At 40.8% G+C, this 12,442-nt stretch overlaps 1 protein-coding gene across 1 annotated transcript in view; it reads left to right on the forward strand.

Moving 5' to 3' along the window:
• The window catches only part of kalrnb (kalirin RhoGEF kinase b), an 82,280-nt gene that overhangs the window by 24,869 nt on the left and 44,969 nt on the right, over positions 1–12,442 (forward strand). The window contains exons 9-16 of the mRNA XM_053229192.1: positions 1,067–1,297; positions 3,413–3,535; positions 4,146–4,337; positions 4,676–4,845; positions 5,168–5,342; positions 6,299–6,494; positions 9,855–10,021; positions 11,141–11,260. Of these exons, the coding sequence (XP_053085167.1) occupies positions 1,067–1,297; positions 3,413–3,535; positions 4,146–4,337; positions 4,676–4,845; positions 5,168–5,342; positions 6,299–6,494; positions 9,855–10,021; positions 11,141–11,260 (1,374 nt within the window). The remainder of the gene's footprint in view (positions 1–1,066; positions 1,298–3,412; positions 3,536–4,145; positions 4,338–4,675; positions 4,846–5,167; positions 5,343–6,298; positions 6,495–9,854; positions 10,022–11,140; positions 11,261–12,442) is intronic.

Genomic DNA, 12,442 nt, shown 5'->3' on the forward strand with positions numbered 1-12,442 from the left:
AAAACAATAGAAAGCCCTTAATGTTCTTAATATACTAGTTAACCACATTTTGTGTATTTGCTAATTCTATGCTAAAAAACCCTATTACTCATGGGTGATGGGTTAAAAATTACTTTAAAAACAAAGTTTAATTTTTATTAATCATCCTTATTATCCGGAATATACAGTACTGTGCAAAAGTCTTAGGCACCCTATTTTATTTAGTACAAACTTTGTTATAGATTTTTATTTTCTGACTTCTACATTATTGATTCAGTACAAAAACATTTTAGATTCCAAACATTAGTTTTCCAGCACAAAATTAAATGCTACAGAAAAATGTTTGTATGTCAGTAAAGAAAGCAGCAGAATACAAAAGAGACACTTTTCAGATAAAAGCATAATGAAGGCTGCTGGGTTTCGCTGCAGAAATAAGAAGCGAGTCGACAGTCAAAGTCTCCAGAAGAACTGTGGCTGCTTCTGCAAGATGCTCAGTAACACTTCCAGCTCATTTCCTTATAAAACTGCACACACTGCACCTGAGACTACTATTTTTTTTTTAAAGCAAAGGATCATCTCACCAAATATTGACTTTGTTTAATTTATTACTGTTTACTGCTCTTTATAGTATTTTTTTAAATGTAGAAACATTTAATTTCATTATTTTTGAAGGCATCTTTACTCTACAGCATTTCTTTGCATGTGCCTAAGACCTCTGCACAGTACTGTATATATATATATATATATATATATATATATATATATATATATATATATATATATATGTATATGTATATATGTATAGAGAGAGAAAAAGAGAGACAAAGAGAGAGAGAGAGTATATTCAGTTATACTATGAGTTACGTTTACAATACATATACTAATATACACTAAGTGTTAAGCACACTAAATACTATTTCTTTGTCCGCTGATATTAATCTCAGACTCCGCCCTTCCGCTCAGATTGTAATAAACTCATCCTGCCACAATTCCCACGATTTAATGCTATTTGAAAACGTGTTGTTTCCTGTGCATTCTGTATCCCTCCTGTGATTACAGAAGGAAGTGTGTCTGTGTCCTCTTGCAGGTGAGTCAGAAAGGGAAGACGTTGCTGGATGTCCTGCAGAGGCCGCAGCCTCAGGCTGACTCCGGCTCGGTGACGGTGGGCGCAGACTACAGCCAGGCGGTGCGCGCCGTTCTGGACGTGATGCACGAGGTGGTGCACGAGCACCGCAGGCTGGACGGTCTGCTGCAACACCGCAAACTGCGCCTGCACCAGAGACTGCAGCTGTGTGTGTTCCAGCAAGACGTGCAGCAGGTGTGCTGTTGAATATGACACGCACACACACTCACATACACACATATACACCCACGCAGCACACACTCATGCATAAAGAGGGAGAAGTGAGAAGACATGACAAATTTGTGAGGTCTATTATACAGATGGGTGACAAATTAAAAGAAAAAAAAATGACGACGTGTGTTAGTAGGGTGTAGACAAGCCTGCGTCAGTGAACCTTTGCATCAGTTCTCTGGAGTGATGAACATAAAGTTCATCCAGAAGAAGTCTTCGCTTGTGGTGACTTAGTGTTTTGATGATGATGATGATGATGATGACGATGGTGGTGGAGAGCGCTGTCACTGTCTAACACTCCAAAATCTCGCATACGTGTTCAGTTGGGTTCAAATTCGTGTGTGAGTGTGAAAGACTTTCATCCTTGTCAAACCATTCCACGAGCCATTGTGCACTGTGGATGGGGAGGAGTCATCCTGGAAGAGACCACACCCATCAGACCAGACCCACACCCATCATAGGATGATCAGTCATAAGCACTTTGAATTGATTTGCAGTGATGTTGTCCTCTGAGTGGACGACTGGACCTAAACCATGCCAGAAAAATAAATAATTGCCCCCCACAACATAACAGAGACACGTTTTGTTTTAATTTATCACTCATCTGTAGCTACATGCGAATGTGCCATATACACAGTCTATAGGTGTGTATATATGCATGTACATGTTTGAGGGTGTGTGCGTGGGACAGTGAGTGTTGGGGAAAGAGAGAAAAAGAGAGAGAGAAAGAGGCTGGCTGGGTCACAGTGCTGGGTGAAATTTGCTCTGCGTCCTCTCTGGAGGTTTGGTGTATTATGTTTGGACTTTGGTCAATACACTCCTGACAATACAGAAAGCTTCCTGCGAAGCTTCCGAGGCCTATTATTGCGCCGTGAATGCTTCTCTTTCAAACGGTTCTTCAGGGTCTCAGGAAGGTAGACGGCCACCGGCTGAGTGGCCTAAGGACAGGTTTGCCAGATTGGGTTTGCTGTTTCCAGCCCCAATTTAAACTGGTATCTAAATTATAAGATAAGACTATATTAATCCCAAGGGGAAATATATACAGTATAACCTAAATTATTCCAAGCCGTTATTTTGAGCCTAATTTTATATATTTAAAAAAAATGTGTGTCTGGGATCTGGCAGCACTGTCATCGTGGAGCCTAAATCAAAGATAATACAATTTTGCACGTACAAGCTACGTTATTAAAGCTCGGTTATTTTCCGTAGTTACGTAGAAACATTTTGCTCTCTTTAATAGCACAAAAATATATGCCTTTTCTCAATTATTCTGGAAAAGTTCATGAAAATATTTTAATATATTCTAATATACATACAATTAAACATTAAAATAAATATAATATAAAATATATTAGAATATGGTTACATATAATATGCAAAAGACACATATATTTTATTAATAAACAATATTTTATTGTTCACAATGAAAGCATTGTCTTCTGCAGGTAAAAAAAAATGAAAATTTTATCAATTAATTATTTAGACACATTTGTTTAAAAATGTTTAAAACCTCAAATATCGTAATTGACATTGTTGTTTGAAAAATGATGATGATGAGGATATAAATGTATGAATATTAAAGATTTTTTAACTTAATTTTATAAAGATTTGATGCATGTTTTTATAAGGTGCATGCTTGAAGGAAATGATCTGGTCATGTGACTAGTTAAAGGAAAACCACCCACTTAGAAATGTTCATCTAGAGTCAAGGAAAGGTATAGAATTTATATAAACAACTCTGAAGTGTTACAAAGCTAAAAAAATAAATGAACATGTTCTCGTTTGTAGCTGGTGAGATGATATGAATAAAAGTGTTTGGGATATTGTGTGAATAGAAGACTGCACAACCTTTAGGTCATGTTTATAAGTTGTTTTTTTTCCACATTGTCATTATGTTTTATTTGCTGGAAGCAGAAAAATGGTGGAATCTAATGTGTGTGAATCCTTTAAGGATTGAGAAGGGACAAATTGAATTGGAGCGTTGCAGTTTTCTGTAGGATTAGTCTATTGAGATTCTGGATTTGAATTCTGAAGCAGGTTTGTATGTGTGTGTGTGTGTGTGTGTGTGTGTGTGTGCAGGTCCTGGACTGGATCCAGAACCATGGAGAGGCGTTTCTCAGTAAACACACTGGCGTGGGGAAGTCTGTACATCGGGCACGGGCTCTACAGAAACGACACGATGACTTCCAGGAAGTGGCACAGGTATGAACAATGTGTGTGTGTGTGTGTGTGTGTGTGAGAGAGAGAGAGAGAGAGAGAGAGAGACACAAGCATACCCAAACCCTACTTAATGTATATGATGATCCATGACTAGTATTGGTACTGGTCAAATATAATTCTGTAAGAAAGGAGTAAAACTCTTGGGGGTATGCTATTATAGGGAAACAATCAACAACAGGGTGGAGTGATGTTGCTCTGTGCTAAACGGAGTTCCAGTTACCAACCTGAAGTTGTTTATTTCCCCTAACTGCACATACCAGAGTGTTTTGTTCTTCTTATCCCACAGCAAATTGTCAATGATTCTTTTTTTTATTAGTTAAAGAATGACTTTTTTATCTATTTATAGTTACATTTAATGTTGTGAAATATCTATGAAACAATTTAACTTCAGTTATCACTGTTTTTCTTTCTCTTGAAGTTAATAAGACTTTTTTCTGCTGTTATGTAAAATTAATCACCTCCTTCTGACCAATCAGAATCGAGAATTCAACAGTGCTGTGTTATAATATGATGTAGTGTAATTTCTAAATTATGTACATTATCTCTCTCTCTCTCTCTCTCTCTCTCTCTCTCTCTCTCTCTCTTTCTGAAGAACACGTACACTAACGCTGATAAGCTGTTAGAAGCAGCTGAGCAGTTGGCTCAGACGGGCGAGTGCGACCCGGAGGAGATCTACGCCGCCGCCCATCACCTGGAGGTCAGAGTTCAGGAGTTTGTGCGCAGAGTGGAGCAGAGGAAACTGCTGCTGGATCTCTCTGTGTCCTTTCACACACACACCAAAGAGGTAAACATCACCCACACACACTTTTGGAAGACCTTGAACATCCAAAACCCCTGTACAAAGGCTATTATGTTTTAACATATTATAGGAAATGCTTTTATTCTTTAGTATTATTATAGTCATGAATCAGTTTAACATATTTATTTTTATTTCATGATCAACAAAAATTCACAGTATTCATGCTAGCTTCTGTAACACTAAAGAAGAAATCATACACGCGTCTGTTGTATGGTTCTACACAAAACTCTTAAGATTTGTGTATAAGGCTATAATGAGTGTGTATATCTATAGTATATATGTATATGTTTATAAGGACCCTCTGTGTGCGTGTGTGTGTCCAGCTGTGGTCATGGATGGAGGACTTGCAGAAGGGACTGGTGGAACCCGTGTGCTCGGAGTCGGTGGACTCGGTGCAGGAGCTCATCAGGCAGTTTCAGCAGCAGCAGAGCAGCACACTGGACGCTACACTCAACGTCATCAAGGAGGGAGAGGAACTCATCCAGCACTTACGGTGAGATCCTCAAGGTTACACCAGAAAATCAACCACATTCCCAAATGAAGCTGATCATCCAAGATGCGATTTGTGTTTCTTTGTGCACTGGAGCTGCAAAGCAGTAGAAACAATAGCACTACCAGACACAGTGATGTCACTGAGACGTCCTCCTCAGGATGACACCCTGAGACAGATCAGTGCCAGATGTGTTCATCACTGAGCATTCAGACCTTTAATATTGCACTAAAGCTGCCAGATAGAACAGCTGGAGGGTGCGTCTGTCCTCCAGAGCTCCATCACCTGTTCACTGCTGTGTGTGTGTGTGTGTGTGTGTGTACAGGGACTCAGCGCTGGCGAGTAACAGGCTGCCCCACGCCAGCTCTGTGGCTCATATCGAGAGTGTCCTGCAGCAGCTGGATGAAGCACAGGCTCACATGGAGGAACTGTTCCACGAGCGCAGGATCAAACTCGACATCTTCCTGCAGCTGCGCATCTTCGAGCAGTACGCCCTGGAGGTGTGTGTTGTGTGTGTTGTGCGCTGAGGAAGACAGATGATTTACAGTTTTGTGTGCGTATTTGTGTTTGCATGCTCTTACATTTTGACGAACTGAGCCCAAAGTGCTTATCGAGCGCCGCTGTATTTAAACAGATGGATTTTCCGATACGGTACAAGCCTGTGTTTGTTGATTTTGTGTTTGTGTAATGTTTGTGTGCATGTTTTGTGATACACAAGGTCAATAGTTACACATTTGGCTACTCAGTGTGGGTGTTTGTTGCTAGGGAATATGTGTCTCTTCATTTCTAGCAAGTGAGCATACATTCAGATGACTGTGAGTCAGAGATGTATTTAAAGGTGCAATAGGTGATTTTTTTAAAAAAAATTCTTACTAGTACAAATATCCTGGCCAATACACAGAACATGATAAAAAAGTAATTATATAAGCCATGACCTCAGCAAAAGTGTATTATGTGCCTGAGCAAATCCATTTGGAAAACTGCATTATGGGCTGTAGTACTTGTTTGTGTTTACTTGGGCCTCTTTTTATAGACATTCTTCAACGCCCCTTCACTCCACCCCCATCACAGTTTGTTCAGAAAGAAAGTTATGGCTGGAACGGGTAAGTGCTCAGCACAGCCTGATAGTTATACAATGAGCAAAAAAACCCAAAACGTTTGCCTCACGCCTCCAGGGTTGGGGGTTCGAGTCCCTCTTCTGCCCCGTGTGTGTGGAGTTTGCATGTTCTCGCTGTGCCTTGGGGGTTTTCTTCAGGTACTCTGGTTTCCTTGCCCAATGCAAAGACAGGCTGATTGGCATTTCCAAATTGTGTGTGGTTGTGCCCTGTGATGGGTTGGTCCCCCACCTGTGTCCCCAGTTCCCTGGGATAGGCTCCAGGCTACCCCGTGACCCTCTGTAGGATAATGGATGGATGGATAGAAAGGTTATTCTTATCTTATTAATTTGTGTTCTCAGGTTACTGGCGAGCTAGACGCATGGAAGCAGGATCTGCTGCGCCAGGCGTCTGACTTTAACACAGAGGAGCTCACGCTGGCCGAGCAGAGGCTCCACCGTCACACTGAACGCAAACTCGCCATGAACAACATGACCTATGAGGTCATCCAGCAGGGACAGGACCTGCACCAGTACATCATGGAGGTGCAGGCGTCAGGTGAGACACACAGACACTAATACTGTTTTTCACAAAAGCACTTCAAAGTGTGTGTATGTGTGCACGTCTATGTGTGCACGTTTATGTGTGTGTGTGTGTGTGTGTGGCCACATCAGAGCTTACAGTGACACACCTGATTTCACTGATTAAGCACTAACTGCTATCAGCCAGGACTTTAATTAATTAAATCAAGCCCTGTTAATCAATAATTGATTTGAACAGAAGCTTAGAGCAACACCGCTACACTGAAAACCAACACAGGATGAAGCCTCTCTCTCTCAGTGACGGAAAAGAAAATTCTTTTTACAGGATCCCAGATTTTTTTTCAGGCTTAAAGAATAGCGTTTGTTTTTAAACTCAGTGGTCTAGACGCTAGACATCGTCTCGCTTCTACTCAAAAAAAAAAAAAAAAAAATGACAACCTCAAAAGTGTGAACTACGCGCAGGTGAATTTAATAACTAGAATGGAGAGCTCAGAAAATCTACTTAAGCATGTGCGTAACCTGACTCTGAATACACACAACTTTCCCTATCTAAATATAGACATAACCTTTGGACTGACTCTAGACACAGATCATAGTCGGTATATCTAGGATGCTGATCAAGTGCAGGTTTTGTAAAGAAGAGAGATTTAGACCAATCACAGAGAATCTGTTAACAAAAACAAATAATAAAAGCTAGCTAATTAAATGTTTGTCCTCTACCCTGTACATGAGTTCTTGGTTCGTGCAGAGACGTGTTTTTATAGATACGCAGAATTTTAACGCAAGCTCGAGCAATAAACAATAAAATGAAAACCCGGTACATGCCTGTGAGATAGCCTTAGTGTCTGATTGCTAATTTATGGTGAAGTCTGGTGCTTAGTCATGAATGTTTCTGACAGCTGTCAGAGTGGAGATAGAGAGATGGAGAATGGTACACGGATAAGTGAGGGCTTTAGAGAGGATGAACGAAATGCTGTACGAGTGTGTGGTGTGATTTCAGTGGCTCCTGTGGGTTTCTCCTACACAGACAACAACACACCACCTCCAAGGCTCTTGGAGTGTATGGGCTGTTTGAGAAGCTCATCAGAAGGAGAGGAATAAGAGATAGACAAAAAAGAGAGAGAGAAAACCAGAAAAAAAGAAAAAAGTCCTAGCAGGTAGGCGTGAGGACAAAGAGCGTCATGTATTGGTGAGAGGTAGACAGAGAGAGAAATGGAGCAAGAGATCTTTTCCATATAATTCCACATACAAAGTGTGTGCAGGGGTGGGGTTGCTATGGAAACACCCCCCTTACATTCCCTATACTAAGGTTGCCATGACGACAGGCCCCCTCGCTAGTCACCGCCGGGTTGCCGACAGACACGGTCCATCGTTCATGTCTAGGGTTTGCGGTGTGTGCAGCGCAAGCTCCTGTACACGCCACCCTGTCACGCACCTATTACGTTCCCATGGGAACCGCCTCCTGCTGCCCGGTGTGGAGTTGCCATGGAGACTGCATCACGCTGCCCGCAGGGAGGAACTGTGGGGGTGAAATGAGAGTGAAGGAGGGGTAAAATACCTTTTACTGCTCCAGCAGACTGAAACAGACACTCGTGCCATTATGCATATGGCGCGTGTGTGTGTGTGTGTGTGTGTGTGTGTGCACATACAAATATTTGTGTATACGTCAGAGAAAGGGTGAGAGAAGAAAATGGTGTGTCCTGCATCACTGGGTAGCTGGGTCACTCGGTGGCTCTGCAGAAGCGCTCACCTGGACGCCGTGTCCTCTCTCTCTCGCTCCTCACACACTTTTTTAACAATTACACACAGAATCGAGACCGGCCATCCGAGACGTCACGCTAAGCTCATCTTATCTCACTAGTGCCTCCTGCTGGACGCCTCTTTACTCACATCCCTGCTCTGTTTAATCTGCTCCCCATTCCAACACATGAAAGGCTACTAATTATCATGGGAGCTAATTATGACATGACAGTGCACTAGGTAATTAGAAAAATAATCCAATGGCTGCGAGGCTAAATTTTGTAATTTCTGGTTTATTATTTATCTCCAAATTGAGTCTTAATGAAAATAAATAGAATGTTGTCATGAACTTCATCCTGCCAGAATATAAACAGACAAACAAATCAAGGGTGAGACACAGAACAGGTGAACACAATCGGATAACACTGTAATGACAGGTCAGGGGTGGAGACTAGACTAGAATAGAATAGAAGCAAAAGCGCATGACATGAACCCAAATCAACCCTGAAAAAGGCACACTATGTTTACACTATCATGTGCTTTTCTTTCTTTTCTAGTCCTATCTCAGCCCATGTCCTGTCATTGGAGTGTTACCTGATTGTGTTCACCTGTGCTGTGTCTTACCTTAGATTTCTTCTTCTATTTATATTCTACTGTTTCTGTGTTTCTTTTTTTTTTTTTTGCAAAGTCTCCTCAAATTTTTCGTATGATCCCAAGCTAATAATTCATGCTCCTTGTTTGCCTGTACCTTGACCCCTGCTATGTTTTATGACTACGATTCCTGGACTCCGTATACTAAAGACCACATTGATTTTACGCACTTTGTAACAAGTTTTGTTTTAACAAATTCTTTTTACAAGTTTTCCTAAGTAGTGAATATTTTAAACACTCGTTTCAAAATTAGGCATCCCACAATGAATATTTATAGAAGTCTCCTCTGGAGAAAAAGACAACACTGAGCCTCTTCCTGTAATGTCTAACGAGGAGGGAGACACTTTTGTAACTAGAGAAAAGCTTCCTGAGAGCAAGATTGATGGCATTGTGAATTCCGCTAAGCGCCAGGATATTTTATCTCAAAAGCCACTTGCCATTGCTACAAAGATAAGACTTGGCAGTAGTCTGTGGAAACCTGTGGTGTGAACTGAAGACGGAAGACGGCAAGCTCAAACATAAGAATGTAAAAATTGTGAAATGTTCCGCATGGAAAAGGGTCCAGGATTTTCTACAAACATCTCAAACATTGTTAGACATTCCAGGAGTACTGTTCTTATCACTAACGGAGGCCTACAATTAAAATGTTAATTGGAAGAGTGCTAGTAATTTTGCACCTTGTGATTTGCTGGAAAAAGGTTGTGCTAATTTTGCAGGGGAAAAAATGTACTAAAATTGTGAATGAGTATTTCTAATTAAAACTGTACAGTGTCCTGATAAATTTACACTCAAAATGTTGATCATAGCATTCATTTCTGTGGAGGGTGCCAATAATTTTGGAGTTAAGTTAATTATTTATGGACTGCACTGAAGGACAATGAACAAGTTTCTTCTCTCTCTCTCTCTCTCTCTCTCTCTCTCTCTCTCTGTGTGCATGTGTTTGCATGTGTGTGTGTGTGTGTGTGTGTGTGTGTGTGTGGTGCAGGTATGGAGCTCAGTGGAGAGAAGGATGTGGATCTGGCAGCTCAGGTTCAGGAGTTGCTGGAGTTTCTGCATGAGAAACAACACGAGCTGGAGCTAAGCGCCGAACACACACATAAGCGCCTTGAGCAGTGTTTACAGCTTCGCCACCTACAGGCTGAAGTCAAACAGGTCTGTGTGTGTGTGTGTGTGTGTGTTCATGCACCACATTGCTTAGACCTCATTACACAAGCACACACCTGGTGTTTTTTTGCTGAGAGTTTAGTTTCCATTGTCATGTCAGCAAAACTGAAAAAAAACCCAGTGCTTTGACGCCCGATGCTGTCTGAGTCTTTAAGTGATGCCATTAAGTGTGAATGCCAGCCTATAGTGTAGCTCTCTCTCGCTCTCTCTCTCTCTCTCGCTCGCTCTCTCTTTGACCAGCATGTACTGCGTGGGTTGCACTTCCTGTCCAGCAGAGAAGTGAATCAGTTCAAAAGCATGATTCTTTTTGTGGCCTTGAGCAGCAGACAGGAAAACTAGCTCAGATTCAGTGATAATTCAACAGTCATGGTACCACGGCGCTGTTAAATTCTCTATTCTGATTGTTCAAAATGTGTTGATTCATTTTCTATAACAGCAGCTCTGACAGTAGTTCCAGCTTCACATCAGGGGTTTATATTAATGCACTTGCACTAATACATTCCACAGGGTCTTGTATGGCTGCTGCTCCACGTAATCACATTAAACATTTGCATTATTTTTGATTAGGTAAAGTTTTCTGTAAAGAGATGTTTATTTTTGGAAGGAGACTCCAGTGTAACAGTCAGTAAGTATTTCGACATGGAAAGTCTTCATGACAGAAGACTTTGCGCTTTATGGTTTCTCTGTAACATGACACACTGTTTTTTTTTCTTATTAACTTTAAAAGAGGGAAAAGAGAGGCTGGTGAGGGAAGTATCATTTATAGCTCCTATATATCTTAAGGAATAAGAAGGAAATAACTTGCTTTACAGGCTTCTATTACACTAAATGTAGCACTAAATGGAAAAAAGTATGATGGTATGTGCGGCAAATTTCTGTGGTATAATAAAACACTTCAGGGCATACTGTTCCAAAATAATTAATCAGCTTTGGGGTTTAACATGAACATGGCTTCATCAGATTACTCTCTCATTGATTGTTTTACTATAAAAGCATGTCTCGGGGTGTTTTATGCCTTGCCTTACTTATTGAGCTCTTGGGCACAGAGGAGCTACTAAATGTATATATGGATATAAAATGTGTGTGTGTGTGTGTCTATGTGTCCAGGTTCTCGGCTGGATCCGTAATGGCGAGTCCATGCTCACAGCGAGTACGGTGAACGCCGGGTCTCTGTCCGAAGCAGAGCAGCTACAGAGAGAACACGAGCAGTTCCAGCTCGCCATTGAGGTAATGACATCATCAGCTTATACTTAGGTGTACTTTCTTCACTTAGTTTCACTATTTAATTGGTTCTGTGTCTTCTCAGTCTCCTGTTATTTCTCCTGCCCACTTATTAAACCAAACTTGCACTCCTGCTCCAACCGGACGCACTTCCTCTGTCAGAACTACTTACGTCTCATGAAAGAGTGTTCAGTACTGTTCCTGTTGGGTGGAGCTCAATTTAGGGCCGTAAAAATTTAAACAAAATCCTGAAACAAAAAAGTAGTAGGGTGCATTGCATTGATAACTACATCTCTTTACAATACCGAGAGTTCAGATGCATCGGATACGTTAAAGCAGCGGTTTGTAATTTTTAGAGCCCTCTGCTGCCTGTAATGTTAATTGCAGTTGCAATGTAAACCTTAAATGCTCCACCCTTTTTGCTGAAACTTCGGCAAACAAACTGAAGATCGAGCTAGTAGAAGTATTTAAACTTCATAATAATAATAATAATAATAATAATTGTTATTATTAAATGTTACAAAATGTTACCAGAAGCTTGAAATAAAGAAACTTCAACTCCATTAGCATAAATAAATATTTTACACTTTTTAAAATGACAGACTGCACCTTTAAGTTCCAAGTTATGCACTGTAACATATAAGCCATACAGCAAAACTAACAGTCTGAGAAAACGACAAATTGTCATTTATTATAGTTTATTCATTTATTATAAATCCCTGGAAATGTGTTTGTTCTCTAAAGTGCCATCTGTAAGCACTGCACCTGCAAGAAACTTTAAAGTGCCCCCTCAACTACTTCAACTCTCAGTAAATATGTGAGATGAGTTTAATTCAGCAAATTGCCTGCTATAATTCACAACTAATGACAACTGGTTTAAACCGGATCTTGTGAGCGAGCTTAAGAGCAGCTCTGATTGTACGCCAAAGCGTTCCCTCTGCCAGACACTCCAGAGGCAATCAAGGTTAAAACACTGCAGTGCACCAGGTTCATTTCTTTAAATGAAAATACATTTCTTCTTCTGTTTGTTCATAAACAAACGCTGGGTTAGAAAGCAGCTGTTCATTTTCGTCCTAATAGAAGGGGACAGATGGATTAAATGATGCCGGTGCCAAGGAAGGGAAGCTTTTAGGGTTAACTCATCCACAAAATGAGATGTTGTGGTGTTAAACAAGGACGTTCAGTAGA

This window comes from Pangasianodon hypophthalmus, chromosome 2 (genome assembly GCF_027358585.1).
Source record: "Pangasianodon hypophthalmus isolate fPanHyp1 chromosome 2, fPanHyp1.pri, whole genome shotgun sequence".
NCBI lineage: Eukaryota > Metazoa > Chordata > Actinopteri > Siluriformes > Pangasiidae > Pangasianodon > Pangasianodon hypophthalmus.